Source organism: Periophthalmus magnuspinnatus, chromosome 13 (genome assembly GCF_009829125.3).
Source record: "Periophthalmus magnuspinnatus isolate fPerMag1 chromosome 13, fPerMag1.2.pri, whole genome shotgun sequence".
NCBI classification, from domain to species: domain Eukaryota; kingdom Metazoa; phylum Chordata; class Actinopteri; order Gobiiformes; family Gobiidae; genus Periophthalmus; species Periophthalmus magnuspinnatus.
In genome coordinates this window covers 23382030-23406638 of record NC_047138.1, presented here as the reverse complement: position 1 = coordinate 23406638, position 24609 = coordinate 23382030, and the positions used below count along the sequence as shown (strand labels likewise).

Below are 24609 nucleotides of genomic sequence, written 5' to 3'. Positions count from 1 at the left end.
CGCACTTTTCTGAGTGGTTCTAAGAGTTGGACATAGCACTGGTTTGTGGCTGAAAACCTGAAGGATAACATCTGTGAATGCAGTGCCAGGCTAGAGTCAAGCTAAACAGGGTCTTCTTTCCCTGCTGATTCTGCCAAGCCCGTTCCCTTGGCTTCGCAAGATGGTAGATAAGGACAGTGGGAATCTCGTTCATCCATTCATGCTCATCACTAATTAAGTGAAGAGGCATTTGGCTACCCTAATCAAGTCATAGTTACTCCCGCCGTTTACCCGCGCTTCATTGAATTTCTTCACTTTGACATTCAGAGCACTGGGCAGAAATCACATCGTGTCAACACCCACCACGTACCTTTGCAATGCTTTGTTTTAATTAAACAGTCGAATTCCCCTGGTCCGCACCAGGGGACAGCTCCACTAGGAACGGCACGCGCCTAGACCCGCTTCACACCCGCTTCACACCCCAGCCCGACCAACTCAACCCTTAGAGCCAATCTGATGGATCTGACTTGCCAACTTCCCTTATCTACCTTGTCCTTACATGCCAGAGGCTATTCCCCTTGGAGACCTGCTGCAGATATGGGTACAGCCTGGAGCGAGATTTACACCGTCTCCCCTGGATTTTCAAGGGCCAACGAGAGCTCACCAGACGCCGCCGGAACTGCAACACTTTGCAGGGCACGGGCCCCTCTCTCAGGGTGAACCCATTCCAGGGTACCCTGCTTTTTTCACAAAGAAAAGAGAATTCTCTCCAGGGCTCCCGCCAGCTTCTCCAGGTTCATTTGCGTTACTGCACTGGACGCCTCGTGGCGCCTATCTCTGCCACTCCAGATTTGGGGATCTGAACCCGACTCTCTTTCGATCAGTCAGGGACAACGTAGGCCATCGCACCCACCCTTCCGAATGGTGTTCGCCCATCTCTTAGGACTGACTGACCCATGTTCAACTGATGTTCACATGGAACCCTTCTCCACTTTGTCCTTCAAAGTTCTCATTTGAATATTTGGCACTACCACCAAGATCTGCACCTGCGGAGGCTCCAACCGGGCCCTAGGCTTCCGTGCTCACCTAATAGTTTCAGTATAGTACACTGAGGGTCAAATGGAAAAAGGTTTAGCAGAGTAAAACTTGATGTATAATTTTAAAAAAAATCATCAATATACTGAATGACCAGGTTATTCCATCAATGGATTCCCTGATGGCATGGGCATATTCCAAGATGACAATGCCAGGATTCATCAGTCTCAAATTGTGAAAGAGTTGTTCAGTGAGCATGAGACATCATTTTCACACATGGATTGGCCACCACAGAGTCCAGACCTTAACCCCTTTGAGAATCTTTGGGATGTGCTAGAGAAGGGCTTTGTGAAGGTCAGATTCTACCATCATCAATGCAAGATCTTGGTGAAAAGTGAATGCAACACTGGATGGAAATAAATCTTGTGACATTGCAGAAGCTTATCGAAACAATGCCACAGGAAATGCATGCGGTAATCAAAGCTAAAGGCTGTCCAACAAAATATTAGAGTGTGACCTTTTTTGGCCAGGCAGTGTACAATGCATGGCATTGTTTTACATATGGCACCAGATGCAATGTATTTGAGATCAAAATTCAATTTTTTCAAATGAGATTTTTTAAAAGTTGGAAGGACTGACCACTTAAACTTCATGTCTATATAATTTTGATTATCATGAGAATAGCAATAATTATAATTAATTGACAAGATTGTGAATATAGGCTTAAAATAATACCTAGAATCTACATAGTATTTTGAGACAATTTTGTAGACTAGGCTTTTTACACCTGAAACCCATTGTTTTCATGTAGAATAAGTTGCATTTCTACATTCCCGTGAGCCTTCTCACAGTATTGCGTAAATATTATTATGAATGTACATCTCTAACACCCTATATGTAGAATATTGTCATTTTAGCAAGAGCTTGGTTAAAAAAAAAGGTCTTCAGCATGAATGTACTTTAAACACTGAAAAGTAGGTAAAAGCCAAGGTTAATCAGTGAAACAGGAAGCTATAACATAATCATAAGGCCAAAAATCATGAGAATGATAGCTGCAAAAATAAGTCATTTCAATCCAATTTATACATTTACACAAATGTATAGTGCTTTTTAATCTGTGGATATCAGGTTTACTTTAGCTCATCACAGACAAGAGGAGTGCTGGTCTATACAGTAAATCAAATAAAATGAAGGGTTTCACAGTTTTTTCAGGTATATATGAAAAATCATGAACTCATTGTGTTTCTTCTCACTAGGCCTGTCACGATAATTACTATATCAATTTATTTTTGGAGCACAATAGTTATAATGGAGACTTTTTCTTTGCACTACTAGGGAACGTTTTGTTATTTTTTTGTTAACTGAATAAATAACTATGACTCTAAAAAACTTTATTAATTATATAAACTAACTTCTGCTATTTATTTATTTATTGCAGTGTGTCTTTTTTAAACCATTTTATACATTTACTTTCAGGCCTACTTCTCACAACCACCAGAACACAAACAGAAATATACTGTGACTTTACGGGTAATGAGTTGAGCATCTTCTTACCAATCCCGTGATGATGGTACAGCATCGAGGTGACTCCATCAAACCTGAAGCCGTCAAAGCAGTACTCCTCCATCCACCAGCGCAGGTTTGACAGGAGAAAACGCTGCACCTCCCAACTGCACACACACACATGCACACACAGAAGACAAGGTCAGAACAACAACAAGCTGTGCATTATTCACACATCTCATCAGGCCTTAGGAGATCCATTTTCTACGCCACGGGACATCAACACATGGAGTACTCCAACCCAAACCCCATTATGGTCCGGGCAGGAGTGGCAGGAGATGACATTTTCATTAACTGCTCTGCACAAGGGTCACGAGCTGTGCTTCGATGTGATATTACATATTAGGCGAAAATTGAAATTTGGAAATGTCACAAAGAGGAAAAATGAAAATTACGTAGCCTTTCATTAACGTAAGAAAAATGACTGAAATCACCCAGCAGTGACTTAAGATGGTGGGGGAGACATAATGTGCTTTATGATGGAGTGAGATTGAGAAGAATAGGCTAAAATAATATTACAGGAGGTAGACTTGAACAGACACAGGTACAATGAGGTATAATGAGAAGTTTGAGGAGTTTGGTGCTTAGATGTCTGTAGTTAGAGAAGCGTGAAGTGTAATGAAGAGTAGCTGATTTGATACTTTTGACAACCCTAGTACAGACACTTACTAATCAATACTAAAACTAGCACTCAAAACAGATAGTCATTTGAGCAGGTATCAATACTAAAGATCTCACATTCACAGGACACAAATGCACCTGTCCTGAAAAGATTTAGAATGATCTTTAGCTGTATCAGAACAAGTTTAAGACCACGGTAGTATACACCCATGGACCACTACGGAACCTACCTGAACCACTGAAAGATTACACAGATATAAGGCTACATGAGAATTTTGAAGAAGTACTATGATTTAATGGTGAGAATGAGATTCTATTGTCTAAATAAAGAGTGTGGGTTTTTTTATTTTTATTATCACTCTAGTATCGGAATCTGTATTTAGTTTCAAATCTAAAATCAAAATCAGGCTTTTACTATTGTGACAACACTAATTTGCACAAGGATAAAATTTGTCTCCTCTTTGGTACAGGCAAATAGTGAGGAGGAGTTGGTGAAGCTGAGCTGGCTGTTGAGGCAGAGGAGGGTTACAACATGTAGCTTAATTTTTATCCCCCCCCCCCCCCATTTCATTTTATTTATTTGTTATAATGAAAATGTATTAATTATTGGATCGAAAGAAAAAAAAAAAAAAAAATTCCACATTAAGAAGAGGATTCACTTGGAAATTTAGAAAAAGAAACAAACTCAGTCACATGGGAGGAGCTCAAAGTAGAGCCACTGCTCCTCCACGTTGAGGAGCTAGGCTCAGGCATCTGTTCTAGATGCCTCCTGGACACCTCCCTAAGGAGAAGAAGAGAGTGCATTTATGTGAATAGCTTGACCGGTGTGGGTGTCTTGCTCAAGTACACAACAACAGTGCGCAGTGGTCAGAGTTGGGACAGAACCACCGCAATACTAGTCATAGTAGTGCGGTGGCAGTCAATTGCCCACCCCTGTGGAGTAGGGCTGGGCAATTGAATACCAAAGTAGTCAGCTGCCTAATCAAAACAAAATCAATCATAACAATTTAGAGTTGCACCATGTAACTTTGCTGGGGAATGGTTTGATGCCCTCTCCAGGAGATATTTATGCTTTGCCTGGAATGTTTCTCTATGGAATTCAACTTTTCTATCTCCATGGGGACAAGGAAATGACTCCACCAGACTGAGTTACAGGTTTGAAAAAAGAAAGGACAGTAATCCATGTTATTGAATGTGTTTTAGCAATTACACATGTAATTAAATAAATAATAAGGTAGGTGAGTTTAATGCCTTACTATGGAACATTCCAAGCAATGCAATCTAATCTCCATGAGCACAAGCAGGCAGACCAGAAAAAATACATAAAAACATGCCACAATGACTTATCTAAAAATGGATATTAAATAGTTGAAACTTAAAATACTTTGTTTCCCATCAGCTCACATGCAAGCCCACTTGGCACAGCTGGCCCACCCTGTGTCTGTGGACTGATAGGATTCGGTGCTACACTCGGGTAAACAAACACTATGCATGGGAATTGGTTTCTCTTCCCTCAGGAGTTGATAAATCTCCAGGCTTAAGACTGGCTTTCTTCTTTAGCAACAGCCTCTGATGCACAAACAAGTGGCCAAAAACGTAAACAACTAGTGTCAACTGAAGGGTATCCCAGCAGCTATGGGCTTTGGGTGGGTGTATGAAGACTGAACCTAAAAAGTTGCTAGTTCGTTGTTAGTGTGATAATGGTAGAAAAAGAAGACATTTTTGGCTTTTATTAGCATTAGTGTTGTCAAAATATGTTTTAGGGTTGTCAAAAATATCAAAACTCAGATACTAATCAATACTAAAACTAGTTGAAACAAGTACCAATACTAAAAAAGTCTCATTCACAGGGCAGAAATTAATCTTTCGTGAATAGCTTTAGAATGATCCTGAGCTGTATCAGAACAATTATAAGACCACATAGACTAGTATATGGCCATAGACCACTATAGAACCTACCTGGACCACTGAGGGATGACACAGATAAAAGGCCAAATGGAAATATAAAAAAGGATAACCATTTAATGTGGAAAATCACATTCTATAAAGAGTGTTTTTATCATCATCGTGGCTTCAAAATCTGTATTGAGTATATTCAATATATTTAATATATATTAATATGAATTAATATATATTTATATTAATATATATTTATTAGCCTCTAGTTACCAATTTTTAACACACTAAATAGGATTACATACTAATAGTTCTTATTTCTGTTTGGACATGTAAGGTTCAAGTCTAGCCTAGTCCAGGTTTAATTACAGTCTAGCTGTGGGTTGAGCTGTGGGTTGAGCTGTGGGTTGAGCTGTGGGACTAAACCAGGTCTAAAATAGTCCATAGCAAGGTCTATACTAGGATTATATCACGTCTAAAGGCTAATTGAGAACAAAAAGGACTAAAACGTGAAATTATTAACTCCAGAAATGAACCAAAGATTAGAAGTACCAAGGATTTTGATAAGCACCTGAAGGTGGTCACATCACAGTTTGAGAAGTCATGGTCTGAACAGCCTTTTGAGACAGAGAGCATGGAAGCCACACTTCTTTCATTTACATATTACTACACATGTGGACAAAATTGTTGGTACCCTTCGTTTAATGAAATTAAAAACTCACAATGGTCACAGAAATAACTTGAATCTGACAAAAGTATTAATAAATAAAAATTCTATGAAATTTAACTAATGAAAGTCAGACATTGCTTTTCAACCATGCGTCATCAGAATTACTTACTAAAAATAAACTCATGAAACAAGCCTGGACAAAAATGATGGTACCCCTAGAAAAGACTGAAAATAATGTGACCAAAGGGACATATTAATCCAAGGTGTGTCCGCTAATTAGCATCACAGCTGTCTACAATCTTGTAATCAGTCAGTGGGCCTATATATATAGGGCTACAGGTCGTCACTGTGTTTGGTGACATGTGTGTACCACACTCAACATGGACCAGAGGAAGCAAAGTAAACAGTTGTCTCAAGAGATTAAAAAGAAAATTATAGACAATCATGTTAAAGGTAAAGACTATAAGACCATCTCCAAGCAGCTTGATGTTCCTGTGACAGAAAGAAATGTCACAGGAACATCAGAAATTTAAGATCCATGGGACTAGAGCCAACCTCCCTGGACATGGCCGTAGGAAGAAAATTGATGACAAATCAAAGAGATGGATAATACGAACGGCAACAAAAGAGCCCAGAAAAACTTCTAAAGAGATTAAAGGTGAACTTCAAGCTCAAGGAACATCAGTGTCAGATCGCACCATCCGTCGTTGTTTGAGCCAAAGTGGACTTAATGGATGACCAAGGAGGACACCATTGTTGAAAGCAAATCATAAAAGCCAGATTGGAATTTGCCAAACTACATGTTGACAAGCCACAAAGCTTCTGGGAGACTGTCCTACGGATAGATGAGACAAAATGGAACTTTTTGCCAAGGCACATCAGCTCTATGTTCACTGTCCTTACTGTGAAACTGTCATGATGCACGTATTTCTGTCTCCTGTGTTGTTTCCCTGAGTGCTTCTCCTTCTCCCTCACCTGCCTGAACCTGGAGCTGGGCGGAGTTCCTGGCTCCTCCCGCACGCACCTGCATTCCATCAGCGCAATCATCACCACCTGCCGTGGATAAGAGGAGCCAGGACCAGACACTCGGTGCCAGATCGTCCGCGTGTCAAACATGACTATTCCTGCTCTGTTTTTGTACTCGCTTGTTACCTTTTTGATGCTGACTGGATTTTTGCTGCCCTCAGATTCCTGCTCCCTGGACCGTCCCAGCTCCTCTGCCTCTGGCTCTGTTCCTGACCCCATGTTCCTGCTCCGGTATTGTCTGTGTTGTCTCCACCACTTTGTCTCATCCTGGACCCCGGCTTGCACCCTGTTTCCCGCTCCCTGCCTCCCTTGCCCCTGGTTCCGTCCCTGTTCCTGTCTCCCGCTCCGGTACTGGTTACTCCCTGTCCCTGCTCTCCGTGACGCATTCCCGGTCTCTGGCTCGCACCCTGCTCCTCGTCCCTCGCCGGTCTAATCAATACTTGTCTGTTAATTCACATATTGTAAATAAACACTGTAAACTTGCTCCGAGTTCTGCACCCGCATTGCGACAGAAACATGGAGGAGGCTCTGTTATGTTCTGGGGCTGCTTTGCTGCACAGGGTGTCTTGAATCTGTGCAGGGTACAATGAAATCTCAAGACTATCAAGGGATTCTAGAAAGAAATGTGTTGGCCGGTGTCAGAAAGCTTGGTCTCAGTCGCAGGTCATGGGTCTTGCAATAAGACAATGACCCAAAACACACAGCTAAAAACACCCAAGAATGGCTAAGAGGAAATCATTGGACTATTCTAAAGAGGCCTTCTATGAGCCCTGACCTAAATCCTATTGAACATCTTCGGAAGGAGCTGAAATATGCCATCTGAGACAAGTGGAGTGGGCCTAAATACCTGCTGAGAGGTGCAGAAGTCTCACTGACAGTTACAGGAATTGTTTGATTGCAGTGATTGCCTCAAAAGGTTGTGCAACAAAATATTAAGTTAAGGGTACCATCATTTTTGTCCAGGCCTGTTTCATGAGTTTATTTTTGAAATACTTCTGTTGAAGCATGGTTGAAAAGCAATGTCTGACTTTCATTGGTTAAATTTCATAGAATTTTTATTTATTATTAGTTTTGTCAGATTCAAGTTATTTCTGTGACCATTGTGAGTTTTTCTTTCAACGGGTACCAAAAATTTTGTCCATGTGTGTATGGATAGGCGAGTTCAGATGCAGGATTTGGTTCTCTCCATGTGGGGTGTATCATGAGCAAAGGAAACAACAGTCTACACATGGATGTCATGCAGGAGCACAGCAGGCCCACAGTTCCACTATGAGCTACACTCACTCTGATTAAGCTACAGTTTAGGCATAACAAACAGCACCCGACAAAATTAGATTCTCATGCAGTTCAAAGATTAGATTATGGCATTACATTAGTCAACAATTATCATTGAAATATAACCTGGCCAGCAAGATGCATTCTTGCAATATTTGTGAGTTCACAAACTCATGAGACTACATCTCATCAGACTCCACTCTTGTGATTGAGCCCCCAATGTTTCAGAGACTGGACCCATCACAGGGCAGGATTATGGTTTGGATAGAAGCCAAAGTTATAGAACCCCAACACACCTACACAAACATGGTGATGTGGATGGATGTACTTAAACTATTTTAGCAGAAATGTGGACTATTTTATTTATTTATTTATTTATTATGTGCAGAGGGAAGCACTTTTTGGGCATCTTGTTGCAAACAAGTCGAAACAACTGTCTGTGCCTACACCATACAGTTCAACTGTCATGGAGCAATATTTAAGTGACAGAAGAAACTAAGTGGGTGGGATTTTGGTTAGAACTAAGCGGATAGGTGTCGGTTAGAATTAAGTGAGCGGGGCGTTGGTTAGAGCCATGTGAGCACAGTTATGAGTCTGTCATGGTGCTATAAATGAGAAAGGGACAAAGTGAGTGGGGCCGACCAAATTATGTTTCTAGAAAATGGGTAGTCCACACACTTTCATTTAACTTCAAATGCTTTCAAGTCGCTTAAATGCCTTCGTTACCGAATACACTGATCTATGCGTTCAAATAGATAGTCATTTGCAAGAATTTGCAATTTATAATATAAAATTTCTCTGCAATCCGACAGGACCTCTGGATACATATTGTCCATATAAATGGATACAATAGCCTACATTTTACATTTGTATAGAATAGGTGAAATGTGATTTCAATTTTTCAAACCATATAGTCATTTGCTTATTTAGTTTAATTTGCATTGTACCTTATAGCCTTAGCAGGGAACCCAGAGTGTTCACTAATGTGTACAGCTTTATCAGCATTGATCATTATAGCTGTCAACCAGATCTTTAACACTTCATTATGGGCATTATGAACCCTCTCAGCTCTAGTGAATGGCATGAATTCTCTACAGTAGTTACCATGGCACCTCGGGGTTAGAGGAACATAATAGAAGTGAGTGAACAATTTTCCTTTAGTTTGATGTGTTGGAAGCGTATAATCACTATTGTATATCTGCAAATGGACATGGTTGACCACTGCAATTACCAAGAAATGGCAAAGTATGTGAAGAAATCCTTAGTGCAGACAAAATGTTGAGTTGTTGAGCTATTAAAAGAGACCCTTAAATCAGTACGTTTGCCAAAACCCAAAACCACAATAGTTTACGAAGACATTCTGGGTTGGGTATCTGGTCTCCCCAATTTCAGATGATGAGTTAACCTATCAGAGGAAATATTTTTAGAAAAGGTCGAATGTCGTTTTTAAAAGCAGGCTCAAGACCCATCTTTTTTTTTTTTTAGCATAGCTTTTGATTAGTATTTATCACTTTAGCTTACTTCTCTATTTATTCAGGCTGGCTAGTGTATGTTGATATCCATGTTTTACTTATGTCTTATTTACTTGTTTAAGCTTTGATTTATTTTATTTCTTTTAATAATTTTAGATTTGCCAGTGTTTCCTCTGAGGAGCCCTCTGCACCGGGAGCTGTGGTTGGCTGTGACTGCTGGGCCCTGGCTCGTGGGCCCTGGAGGTTTGGTCTTGACCTCATCTCTTCTCCAGCCAATGGCATTTAAACTTATTTTAATGAAACCAAAGGTATTTTAACATGTGTTGGGGTGGGGGGTGGGAGTGTGCGTTGGGGTGGGGGGTTGACTGGTTGTGTTTATTGATGTGTTGGGTTGTTTGGCTGTGGGGTGGTTGGGTGGGTTTAGTGGGTGGGACTGATTTTAATGCACTGTAAAGCACTTTGTGTTACATTTTTCTTGTATGAAAAGCGCTTTATAAATAAAGTTTGTTGTTGTTGTTGTTGTTGAATGGGCTGGAATTGACACTGGTGCTAATGATCTCAGTTTTTAGTAGTAGTTTCAAATTTAAAGTCAAAGGTTCATTATAAGGCAGTTTAAAACAATCTAGCACGAATAATTTCAGTTTGTGGAATTTTCTGTTGCAACACTGCAATCCACTTTTGTTTATTGTTGATTTATTGTTAATTTACTGTTAAATTAACAACAATTAACCAACAACTTAACTATAATAAAGTTTTCTTAAATACAGGAGCATACGTGGTATTTTATTGTTCTTTTCCTATGTATTTGTATATTTGATTTTTGTTGACTTTATGTGAAGCACTTTGGTCAGCTGACGTTTTAAGTGTGCTATAGAAATAAACTTGAAATGGATACTACTAGAACACAAAGACTACACTGTCCTAAAACACACATTGTATACAACCCCAATTCCAATGAAGTTGGGACGCTGTGTAAAACTCAACTTATATTGAACTGAATAAACTACAAAGACATGTTATTTAATGGTCAAACTGATATAATTTGTTTTTATGCAATTATTAACTCATTTTCAATTTGATGTCTGCAACACATTCCAATAAACCTGGGACAGAAGCAACAACAAAAAAATGGGAATGCTGAGACATGCTTAAAATACACCGTTTGGAACATTCCACAGGTGAACAGGTTCATTGGAAACAGGTGAGTGTCATGATTGGGTGTAGTTTACTCAGTTCAATATAGGCTGAAAAAGGTTTGCAAATCATTGTATTCTGTATTTTTTTAAGTTTTACACAGCATCCCACCTTTATTGGAATTGGGGTACCTTACCTCATATGTAGTCTCTCCACTGTTTGTATATTTAGTGGTGCCACTGGTGCATACAACTGCCTTTAGGGATATCTGTTTTTCCTCCAGTGTTTAGCCTGGTTATTATGGGCACTTTGTCAAATGCATCTTAAAGTGAATTGAACACATTCCCTTTGAATCTCCACTCTTGAAACTAGCAGCGAGCCCGAGCATGCATACCACAGTCTGCGTCATTAGAGTGGACACGGTGAACTTGTTAGCAAAAAGCAGTTCTCATACATCCAAGAGATATAACCCTGCATTATCATTCCTTTGAAGTTGCTTTTAGGTGACCGGGGGAATGCGTTTCCTTCTTCTAAGCTATGTTTTTGGCATCCATGAACTCTCATGGGAGTTACACATATACAGTAGTGCTGATAAACGCACTGCTATGTAAATCTGCTACAGGCTCTCACTGGAGTAGTTATGTTTGTTGAGGAGTGAATTTTACATTTTCAGCTAAAAACAAGTTCAGTGTCAAATCACATTTATGAATACTTTTGTGATCCTGTGCCAAAAATGGAAGCAATAGGTTAAGGTATATTTTATATCCACAAAAATGTGTTTCCCACATTTGACCCATCTTTGGAAACATTAATCTGCCAATAGCTCAGAGAAGTCAAATTTTGATCAAGACAAAATTTTTATATATATATATATATATATATATATATATATATATATATATATATATATATATATATATATATATATATATATATATAATATATTTTCTTTCTTCCTTAAACATTACAAAAAATAATGAACACAAGTTGTTGACTGAAAACCACAGTAAGGTTTATCTTTCTACAGTCATTTGTCATTAACATACTACGCAGCTGTGCTCCAACAGTCAGGGTTTACAATATAACATTTTGCAGACAATTCAATTTTACTTATGAGCAGAAAACAGAAAACAATTTCCTCTTTGATCAAACGCAGACATGAACAAAAACACTATCCTTTGACTCTCTCTGACGCACTCCACTGTCGACAAACATTTGTGAGATCGGGCCCCCCCGGTGCTGCTGGAGCTACGGTTGTGTCTGGGTAAACAAGGGAGATTGACGTGGCTGGAGCCCACCACTTGGCTGGTCTCACTCTGTCAAACTGATGACATTGAACCTGTGACAGCCTTTCACTTCAGGGAAAAATCAACAACAACAAAACAACAAAGATTTTTTACACATCATCTTTGCACAGCTAATTGAAATTACACTCACCCAGGAGCATGATGCATAACACATCTCACTGTGTGGGGTATAAATGAAAAATTTTGCAGACAACTTCAAACTTATTTTAATATTGTTCTATTACAGTGAGGTGCGCTTTTTGTTGGATTGGGTTTCGTCATGTCAGAAAGTTGGTGAAGCAGTGAGGACGTCCACATTTATGCTCCAATAGAACTTAAATAAAAGGCTCAAAGTTGAGAAAAATCCTCCACAAACTGTTAGGCTTCACTAGACAGACTTGTACTACGCCTGAACGCACCAACAAAACTTCAATTAATTTTGAATTGAGCACAACTTTGAAGTGACAAGATAGAGTAACGTAATGTATTTGCAAACAGTGTTTAATGTGCTGAAAGTGTTGGCTCATTTACAGTTTAACACTATTGAGACTGCAGCTGCTGCTCCATAATTACGGAATTCCTTCATTACAATAATGAACAAGAACAAAAAAGTGTTGTAGTAGATTAAGTGTTTGTCCAGCAACCACTTTTTTTTTTTTTTTTTTTTTACTTTTGCACAATATGTGGTGGGTTCCAACAGGAAGGGCATCTGACTGGAAAAGGAAAACAAAGAAAATTCACTGTGTCAGAGTCATTGTAGAAACTGTCTAAAAGGGAGCCTGTTGAAAAGAGACAAAAATGAATGTTCAGAAGAACAATCAATCAATCAACATTTATTTATAGAGAGCTTTACAACACTCAAGGTGACCAAAGTGCTTTCCAGTAAAATCAAATAAAAAACAAGTTAAAATCATACTAAAACAGTAAAATATTCCAGATGTAATGGTCGACACACCCTCCAAACTACTTAAAAAAGAACTATAGCTAATTTACTTTTTACTTCAGCTTCACAGGACGCCACTCACCCCCTCCAGGACCATCTAATCCCTCTGCCCTCAGGACGGAAGTACAGGGCGATCAGGTGCAGGAGGGCTCGGTTCGGTAGAAGCCTGGTCCCAACGGCCATTGCTTTCTTAAACTGTTTTTGTAATGTATGTTTATGTGAGTGCGATGTTTGGTGTTTATCTGTGTATATGTCAGACGTGCTCTGTGTATGTGGAAAGGAATCTCCCCCCGGGGACAATAAAGTAAAGTCTAAAGTCTAAAGTCTATAAAAATGTTTGAATTAAATGTTAAATTAAGAGTTCCCCTTCAATTAAATTGTCCAGAGGCGTCTCACAAGAATCTTTTCTGGGACCTTTACTGTACTGTTTTCTACACATAAATGACAATTTTCACTAAAACCAATGGACAATATGCATTAATATAGTTATTGGTTTGATATGTTTTAGTAATTGTTAGTTCTATCCACAATTTTTACAACTTACATAAAGCTAGTTTTTGGCACTTTTGTGTAAAGACGAGTTCAAAGAGGCCAAGCAACCAAACAGGAGATTTATGGATGTATGGATGAAAAATACCCTTTAGTTGCTATGGTTTACGGGTCTAGTCTTTGTCTGTTTTGACATCCTCATAAACGACAAACAGTAGCAAGGTAAAAATCAATAGTGTTTTAAGACCAACAGAACTCCTACACTGAAACAAAAGATAAAGAGAATATGGACAGGAGTTAGAGCCTTTGGTTCACCCATTATACAGTATATTGGTAATCTAAATAGTTATGCAAGTAAGTTTAAATCAGGACTTGTGGCCCATGATGTGGCGTGGTGCTGGACTCGGGACTTGAGGACTGATACAGACCGGGTGGAGCTAGACTCGGGACTTATGGAGCAATACAGACCGGGTGGAGCTGGACTCGGGACTTGAGGACTGATACAGACCGGGTGGAGCTAGACTCGGGACTTATGGAGCAATACAGACCGGGTGGAGCTGGACTCGGGACTTGTGGAGCGATACAGAACGGGTGGAGCTGTACTTGGGACTTGTGGAACAATGGAGACCGAGTGGAGCTGGACTCGGGACATGTGGAACAATGGAGACCGAGTGGAGCTGGACTCGGGACATGTGGAACAATGGAAACCGAGTGGAGTTGGACTCGGGACTTGTGGAGCAATGCAAGTTGTGTGGAGCTGGACTTAGGGTGTGAACAGATTCTGACTTTATAAACTCGTACATGATGGGATGTACTGTTTGAATGTTATTGTTTGAACAGGACAAACAGGTGAGTGAACCAAAGTCAGAAATTTCTCAAATACGCAGAGAAGTGAAATGTTTTCCTTCACTCAAATCAAACCAATATCCATGCGCGTAGACACGTGCGTGCACCTCAGTTTTTGTTAAAATGCGATCATGTGGTCAGGGGAGCCCATCACAGGCCTGCACTGTATTTGAGAGAGTATGTATATTTGCTTTCTTTAGAACCTCCAACGTTCTTTACTTCACACTAAGCACTTGCAGGAGCATGAGCATGAGCACTGCGCAAAGATTCCTTATTAAGTAAACTTGTGGACAGTTTTTTTTAAATAAGGGAAAAACATTATAGCACGGTAGAAAGGTTAAAAAGTTGATTTAGCATAATACTCCTTTGACTCATTAGGTGACTTGAATCAGTTTTTTATTTTTACCTTGCAATGGTGGCAATGTCATATTTGGCATAATCATTTAATACACAAAATTGCAAAGAAAAAAAAAAACGGCATATATTCCTCCTGTCGCAAACTCAAAACTTCTACTTGATTAAACCAAGATTAATACTTGCTGGTCTTTAACTTCCTAATTTTCAAATACAATGTAGCCAGTCTCTAAACCGCACCATTAACAAACCTCTTGAGTGCATTAACAATGTTCTACTTCTTCAATAATGCAAGAGGGGGAAATACTTTTTGTCCAGATGGGCTGACTAAAGAAATAAAGCCATTCAAATGTTTTGGGGTTGTTTCGTTTGTTTTGTTTTTCCTAGGAGTATGACCACGCCAGTGCCGTCTGACAAGTGCGCAGGGTTCCATGTAGTCATCCCAGGAGAGAAGGATGGTTTGAAGGGGAAGAGGGGGTGGTCACGCAAATACCCGATAAATAGATTAGGCCAATCTGACAATAAGTGTAGACAGGAGTGTATTCTCACAGGAAGGACATAATAGGTCGGCAATGAAACCATACTGCCACATTAGAAGGTACAACACCATTTATCATCAAGTACAATTGCAAGTGATAGTGCATAGTGAATCAGGGTGGTCTCAGTGGAGGTAATGCAGAAGTCAATGGAGTAAGAAAGTTTGTGTAAATCATGGGCATTTTGAATGTGCACCATGTAGTAAACATGCTGTGCAGAGATGGTTAGCACACACTTGAGTAACTTTGTAAAGAAATCGTGCTTTTCAGAGTACTTTTCTAGCAGCATACTTTTACTCCTACTTGACTAATATTTTTATTGAAGTAACAGTACTCTTGCTGGAGTTTTGGCTCTTTTTCCCACTACAAGTAAGTCTACAAGTGACAAAAGCTTTATGTTGATTTGAACATTTGTGTTTCTTGCAGCGCTCCTTCAAATATAATGTAATCTTTTTTTAATTTTGTGGTCTGTCCTTTGAAAAAATAGATTTAATGTTTTTCCTTCAAATTACATTAACTTCAAGTTAAAAATTCATCTGTTACGTCCCAACCGTTACTCACAGTTATAAGTTTAAGTTTTATTACTTGTCATTTTCTCCAAATACATTTTTACACTTACTTGAGTAATTTCTTGTACTACTACTTCGACTTTTGCTTGAGTACAATTTTTAGCTACTCTATCCACCTCTGATGCTATGTTGTCTAACTGTAAAGTGTAGAAAGAAAGTAGATCTGCACAGTTCTTTGAAGCTCCCAATTTTTCAACACCACAAGTGTTGTCTTGGGTCAGAGACCATCTTTAGTAATTTCTCTGTTCAATTTTGGTTTAGGGATCCAGCACGGAGGCTTAACTGTTTTTGGATATGTGTGTCACTGCCTACATAACTAAGTTAAACACAGAGTGTGGCAGAGTAGTTAGCACTCAGCTTGAAGTAGATATTCTACCCTAAAGAAAAATGGGGGGAAAAGTCTGGCAATGTCTAATTATCTTAAAACTGTTAATTTCAAAATATTAAAGTACAAAGTATTAAAATTAAAACTAGTTATTTTAACAAAGTTTCTCCTAGTAAAATATTGCCTTGCACTGCCAAAAAAGGTTTTGATTTTAGGTTAAATGCAGGCAATAAACAAGGAACACCTCCAAAACAAATGAAACATACTGAGTAAATCAATATTAAAAGGGAGTCAAGAGCATGTATATTCTTCTACTGCTGATTGTCTTACTTTGTATTCTGTTAAGAACACAGTTGTTAATTTCTCATGACAGACTTTCACCCTAGCTTCTAATAGTTGTAATATGGCTGCTTGTAGGCTTTCATAAAGTCATCCATCACCGAGCTCTGCTAAAAGAAGCCAAAACAAGTCCATTTACATTTTTTAATTCAGCACAAGATGTACCTTATCACAACTTATTTCCTGCCGCTGCCGAACATGAAGTTAGCCCAGTATGTGTTTTACAGATACCAGCGCAGGGCCGCTCTGCATATGGGGTCAAGGCAGGGCGTACCCGTGGCAACCACAGATTTAGGGCTGTGTTTTTACTCCGTCACAGGTGAGCCACAGATAAGAGCAAATACATTTCAGGGTCTGACAGCTCATTCCACAACAACTGGGATGCTCCAGCAATGCCCGCAGACAGCCTGATGGATGGTTCCTGCACTGGACCAAAAAGGACAAATAAGGTCCTCATTTAATGCTTTCGCAACTTTTTTTTCTCACAGACATTAAGATGCCATGGACAGAAATGACACCTGAAATGAATTTACATCCGCTGCCATTTCAATGTTTCTTTCAATAGCCACAAAGTTAAACCGAACATCAACAGCATAAGCAGCAACTTTATGAAACCTAATAAGCCTGCATGTATAACCCTGCGCTTAGGGCTGGGTTATATTGATCCTCCTTATAACAATAGTCACAATAAAGAGGGAGTATAATGGGGGCTTTCTACCATATCATAACTTTGTTCCGTCATCAAAAACATGTCTGAAGAGGTTTTAGATGTCATACATGCATATTTCAGTAATTTAGTGATCTCTCCTGGACACTAAGCCTCTTTACAGTTAGCTGTAAGATTCTGCCCAATGCTCCACCCACAAACCTACGTCACCTGTGCTCCCACACAACAATTGTCCATAAATATATAAAAGCAGGATACAAAACTGTACACTACTAGTTGACAAACCTGATGCAATGTGCAGTACTTTCATTAGCAGATTGTAAAGTAATAGTGCTCTGAAGGAAAATTGACTTGGCACAGAGAGCAAAGGGAGGGAGATTCAGTGCATCATAGTCAAGTACAAAATGTTGTTTTTGGCAAATTTTGCATTTTCAAAACAGTAAAAGGTAACATGGTGATCTAAATATGTTATCTGTTAACAGTTATTTCCCCAAGTAAAATACCCCTTTTTTCACAACAAAAGCGCATAACTATTTATGCTGCAAAATGTTTATACTTGATAAATGTCTCTAGGATAAGAGAACCTTTACACAACGGTAAAATCGCAGAATTGCAACATAAAGTCCAAGAAGAGCAGGAAAATACTGAAACCAGATGCTTACATACATTATATAAAAAACACATATGCTTTTTTTCCTCACTGTTTGACATGAAATCAGACTAAACCTTTCCTGCTTTAGGTCAATTAGGATTACCAAAATTATTTCTATCTGCTAAATGCAGAATAATGAGAGAAGGATTTTTTAGACAATTTTTCATTACTTTCTTCATAGTCAGACATTTACACACATTTCATTAGTAGCTGGAACCATTGCCTTTAAACGGTATGACTTGAGACAAACATTTTGGATATCCACAAAATTCGCACAATAGTTGGCAGGAATTTTCGCCCATTCCTCCTTACAGAACTGGTGTAACTGAGCCAAGTTTGTAGGTTGCCTTACTCGCACATGCCTTTTCAGCCCACATGCCCATAAATTTTCAATAGGACTAAGATCATGATCATGTACTTCTGACATTTAAGAAAGTAATGAAAAATGGTCTAAAAAATTCTTCTCTCATTATTCTGGCATTTAGCAACCAAAAATAATTTTGGTAATCTTAATTGACCTAAAACAGGAAAAGTTTAGTCTGATTTCATGTCAGACAGTGAGAAAAAAAGTGAATGTGTCTTTTTATATAGTGTATGTTAACTTCTGGTTTCAACTGTAAATTCAAACCAATTGAACTAGAATATTAGAAATAAAAGATAGGTGTAACAGTAATAAAATGCCTTGCAACCAACTATCTTATTCAAAATGATTTCTCCCTTCCTGCATTGATAGATGAACTCTGCAATTGTTCCTCTTAAATCCTTGATCCGAGCCCTGGTGCTGCAGACCTCCTCTCCTTCTGCAGCTGGTGGGCCCAGCAGCAGCAACAGTAGCAGTAGCAGCAATAACCTCCAGGCAGATGAGCTCATTAAGTGAAGCTCAGTGGAGAGGAAAACAGCCTTCCCGGGCACCCACACATGATGGACCTGGAGAGGGGACCCATGGGTGCTAAATACAGAGTGACTTCATCCGGACTAAATGGACACTTTAACTTCCAGCTTATTAACTGATCAAACAGCAGTGTGCTTCGAAGAGTCAAGGAGAGGTTAGGCTGCAGTGCAAACCAAGTTTGACTTAAAATGCATGGATTTATAGAGGATTTAAAACAGGTATATGAAGGCAAAGAAAGTTTATTTTTCATAATTAACATTTAAACATACAAGTAGTAATTACAATATTACATTTTCTCATTACAAACTATTGCACTTTTTCAAAAAAAATCATTGCAATTAAATGCAAAATAGATCGGTAAAATTCATTTCTGAAACTACCAACCGGGTAGGTTACACTGTAAAGTTAATTTTAAATGGTTCCGGTTATTCAGATTATTTCTCACTTACCTTATGTATTCTGAGTATCCTACTTATTCAACATGATGTGTTTACAAACGCTTTTCACAACTGTGAGCAGAGTTTTGCATTCACGGTAAAGCTAAAAACAACTAGCATGTTAACACCCACTCAGGTATAAAGTGTTATATTGTATAATAATTAGACATTAACAGCATGCAGCACCCATTTTCAAGAGCTGCTTATACAATGTATGTAGACAAATTTTGCTAAAATATACTGTACAAATAAGGTACAGGCCCTTTAATTTAGGAGTGATTCAGTGTCTTTAGCTAATACCTTCAGACCTACACAAGGCAGTGACTTACAGAACCCTGCTGGAACTGAAGAAGCCTTTTGGATGATAAGCAAAAAAATATTCACTCCTAAATGTGTTGTCCAGTTGATAGAATCAAATTTTCTCTGGCAACAGATAAGACAAATATAAAGTTCAGTTTTCGTGACTTGCAATAAGACCTAAACCTTGCACATTTTACTCTAAATAGTGAAATTGTTCAAAAGGGTAAGAGATATGAGTAAAGTGCCCATCCCGTTCAGTATAATTTCCTACCCAATTTCTGTATGAAATATCTCTGTGTGCACTAAAAGCTATGTGACTGGATCGTATTTACTTATTTACAGTAGATGGCAGTGAAGTGAAGAACTCATGAATGATGAAACATTGCCATCATATAACAAACCAATTAAGTGTGATTCTAATGCCATTTTCTGCCTCTCTTTGCTATTGTTCAGCATTGTACATCCCATTCATTTACGTTCAGGGCATACAAATAACCAGCATGAATATTTCAGTGAGTGTACCTCATTAATAAATTGACTTGAGTATAAAGAGAATAAACTAAGCTTGTCAAAGTCAGCCGAACAGTGGCACAGAGCAACTGGGACCGGTTAAAACAAGCGTTCAAACGGCTGGCTGTGGGCCTCGTTTTCATATCTTAAGAATTCACACAAAGATTGATGAAAAATGGATGCAAATGATCCTGGGAGAGGTGGAGTGAAGGGGGGATAATCCAGGCTAGCAACATCAAGCTTCTCACAGCTCTCTTATGTTAGGGTCATGCAAAGGCTTGGCTCTAGCTTTTAACCCCTCATTTGTACGTGCCGCTCTGGTCGCTGGTTCAAGGTGACTTTTGGAAATTGCGTGAAGGAGATGATGGCGGCGATCAAATAATAGGCCTACACTTTGGATCTTGTTCCATCAAGCGCAAAGCAGATATTACCGGGTGCGTGTCATCGGCTCCATTTAAATATACAGCCTTTTATGATTCAAGGCTCCAAGATTAGGTTCAAGGCAGTCATAGATTACTTTCCCATTCTCCGATATGGAAGAATGTATCCATTTCAACATCTTCAATAGCACAAGTTCAGGCCGCGGCAATGCAAAAGTACTCGCACTGAACCACTTGAAGTAGAAAAACTCCATAGAGCAGCTTGGCCATGACATTAACGTGCACATTTTCAGTGGAGTCTATGTAGTGGAACAGAAAAAATGTGGGCATGCAGTAAGTAACAACATGACACAAGTATCATTCTTGGCTAAAAACACTGAATACATATGACCTTGCTTGGGATCAGGCAAGAATACACACTTTTTCAATACTTTACGATGTGAGTCTGGTGGTCAGTGAATCTCCCCATTTTCAAATGGGCGATGTTGAATAAAGAAAAATATCACAGAGGACTGAAAAACATAGCAGATTTCTGCAGAATCAATGAGCGAAGCAAAAATCTGTCAAAATTAAAAGTAATTTTAAATACTTACTCTCGTGTAAGAGGTCTGCATTTTGCATAATTTAACACAAGACCGAAAATGTTGAGTTTGTGCATCAGTTAAATGTGTTTTTGTGGAGTGACTAAAGTGACCTCTCTGTGCAGCTCTGTCAGCATCACTTATTTTTGCAAGTGAAAAAACATCACGGTGAACCACACAACAGGCAGTGATGGCTGTACACAAAGACACTATGAGGTAAAGACACAAACAAGACAAGTTATAACAATCTGCTTTAACTGTTTAAAAAGCACGAACCTGTTATTTGCATAGAGAGTGTATGAAAGCCAAACTAAGCCTTTTGCTAATTAGCAAACCTTGAAAGAAAAGAGATTTCCAGTTCATTTATGATTGCTCAACCTGAGCCCAAAAACCTTTCATTACAAAATTATTTTTCAAACATTGGGATGACTAAACCTTCCAATATTGCAACTTGGATTTTAATATCCAATTTTTTTTTTTTTGTACTACTGAGCAGCATTAAAATTCGGAAGCAACCTATGCTAGCAAATTGTCTTTCAGAAAATGTACAAAGAATCAGGAGACTGAGTAAAAGTGTAGAGCCTCAGACTAACTAAAAGCGATGATAAAGATGCAAAGGGGAGAAACTGGCAGGCAGACTGGAAATCTCTGTGCTCGACTGACTCCGCGCCCGTCAGATCCTGTCAAACTAATAAGAACATCAGTGTAGGGCTGTGAGGCTGATAGCGGGCTCTTGATTAAAAAACAAGGCATATTCCACACAGGGAGATCGGCGCCTTAATTTCCTTTAAAGCATGGCACCCCAAACAAACCAGTGTGCGACAGTGGTGGTGAAGGAGGAGGAGATAAATGAAGTGGTGAGGACCTGGCAGGCCTCCTCAGGGCGTGTAAAAATGCCCCACAGATGTGGCATATGTCGGCAGTGTGTCTAATGAGAGCCTCTGATACACAGAGCTCAATAGGAATGAGAAAAGAGGAGCCGTGTTCTCTGATTAGAGCCACATGCCTGACACTTAGTGCGGTATATTGGTGGCGACTGCAGAACAGGGGCACAGGTCTAAACACATGTCAAAGAAGAGGCCTAATAATCTACCGACAATTGGCTTGGTTGTTGGCATAAATTACCATTCAAATAAAGTGCTAAAGGAGACATACAATGGTCCCTTACTTTATCGCAGTTCATCTTTTGCGATCTTGCTGTTTTGCAGATTTTTTTCTTGTGTGCAATTTTGCATGTTTTTTGTTTTTGTTTACAGCGTATGAACATGAACATGCATTGTGTTGTGATTGGCTAAGGGATGTGCTACGTCTCCTGTACAGTACAGAATACGTTCAGCCAAATTTATGTAACCTTTGATTTATTTGACGTATATTATTTTATGTATTAACATTTATTTGGGTCATTAGTATTTTGTTTATTGCTTTGTACTTATTTTATTAACAATGAATATTATTATATTAGAAATGAATATTATTTACGATATGATTTTGGATACATTATTTACTTTCGTCATAATAATACTATCTATATCTATCTATACTTACTTATTGTTGCAGTAACAGCGCATTTAAGGAGCACACCAATAAAAATGTAACAAGAGTGAACACACACAGGGCGTGCACGAGATGCATTAAGTTGTTGAATAAAGACAAGCTGTACACTGTGCTGCCGTGTTGGCAAGGACATGGACATGCTGAGGGAAGGTAGAAGTTATGCCGCTGTAGGGCGCCATTACAGAATAAATTAATCTTTGGTTCATCACAGAAAGAAGGATGAAAATAACATAAGGAAGACAGCAGCAATAAGTTTTAACAAGGACGCAAAAAGGGTTGTAACTGTCCCAACAAGATCATCGTAAGGATGGAGTCTGCTTGAGCTTTGTGGATCAGTGACTGGAGGAAAAAGAACATTACACTGGATACCAACATCATCCACACAAAAGCTAAAACGCTTTATGAAATACTAGAGCGGAGCGGCGCTAGAGGTGCGGTCAGAGGAAAAGGTGTGGTCAGAGGAAATACATGTGAGTCACTATTAATCATTTCCTTAATTAAGGTTAATTAATCAACCTCGTAGGTTGATCATTAAAATTTAATTTGTTACAATATTTCTAAAAGCTGACATTTTTATTTGCAGTAGAGTATAGTATTTGGTTTCGTTCTATAATACTGTGCTTATGTTTTAAATCTATGAAGGTTTGAACTTTGAGAGTGTTTAAACAAGAGAGAAATGTGAGAAAATGTTAACGCCTGTCTGAGAAATGTATATGAAGTGTCTGATGAGAATTTTTACAGCCTTAAAATATATATAAAAATTGTAAAAAAATAAAGATTTCTACTTTGCGGATTATTGCAGGTTATTTTTGGAATGTAACCCCCGCGATAAACGAGGGAACACTGTATTTTCTCAAAATAACTTCCTTCTGAGCTTTTTGCTTTAACCATCAACCCAACACATGTACAATAGGTAAAATCCTCCAGCTAAACCAAACCTTGATCAATATCCTGACAGGTTGCCCCAGCGGCTTTGAAGGATGGGTCAAATGCAGAAGACAATTTTCCCAATAAAAGCACAATAAAAGCAAACCAAACCTAACCATGTTATAATGTTCCTTCATCAAAACATACATGGAGTTGTATTTTGCTAATTGCTACATTAACAAAGGTGTCAGTATTTGTCACGAGAGGACCAACTAAACAAAAAATCTAAGAAATCACAAATTGCCACATAGTTAGTAATAGAATCGAAACACAGACATTTGTAGCACAGTTCTTAAGTCTATAAACAATCATCAGGCTGGTTCTGATTATGTCTGTACTTACACTTCATACACACCCAATGCATGGCTATACAAGCATGTGGGTAATGCTGCTAAATGCTGTCAACATAGTATCCATCTATGGGTTTAAAATCTGGGCAATTTAAAACAAAAAAATACTGTGCCATATGGGGCTTAGCAAATCCTAAAGGCTGCAATTATAAAAATGCCCGCCACAAACAACAAAATATTCTTATTCTGCATTAAAACTGCTAACCCTGTCATTTAGATGTGATTATTGTATTAGATTGTCAGTTCATATTTCAGACTTTTTGTCAATTCTCCTGGAACTATTTAAAATGTGAACTCTGAACAGAATTCTATTATAAGAACAAATCACTATACTTGTCAGAACAATCACTATTATATATATATATATTTTTTTTTCCCAAATTGTTCAGCCCAAGTATCACAGCTCATGGTTTGATATTTTGAGTCTTTTTGATCAGCTTGTCTCTGTCCTCCATAGTGATTATCCCGGCCTAATAGCATACAACAGTACGCTGGACACATGAATGAAGTTTAGTGTTATGATCACATTAAGGGACCTCGGTTTTCTCCAGAACTGGACTGAACTGGGCTTTTTTAAACCATACCATGCTCTTCCTCCTGTTGTCCAGTTTAATGTGCCTGACTGGCAGGCCTGTCATGATAACACATTTTGAAGTATGATTTATTGCTGTAAAGAAATATTGCGAGTATTGCAGTTTATTAATAGACAGTATCATTAAAAGGCCTGTGTTACAAAATATAAATAGCAGAAGGAACCAATAATTAGCTTTTATTTTATGAATTAGATTCAACCCTCTACAACCTTACTACTAAAAAAAAAAAAAAAGTTCCAGCTTTCATACATTGAACAATAAGTCGATATACAGGCCTACTGACTGCCTGCACATCTTTCCAATCTGGTCTATAAAGATGAATTCTTGTGATAAAATAGAAATACTATTTTAGGAAACTAAGTCCACATTAAGGGTCATTATGATGACAAATGTTCACAAAAGCATGAC

The 24609-nt window shown here is 38.6% G+C and overlaps 1 protein-coding gene across 1 annotated transcript in view; it reads right to left on the bottom strand.

Annotated features, from left to right (window-relative positions):
• Nucleotides 1–24609, bottom strand: part of gbe1b (glucan (1,4-alpha-), branching enzyme 1b) — a 255845-nt gene that overhangs the window by 121593 nt on the left and 109643 nt on the right. Inside the window, exon 8 of the mRNA XM_033976749.2 lies at nt 2569–2684. Within this exon, the coding sequence (XP_033832640.1) occupies nt 2569–2684 (116 nt within the window). The remainder of the gene's footprint in view (nt 1–2568; nt 2685–24609) is intronic.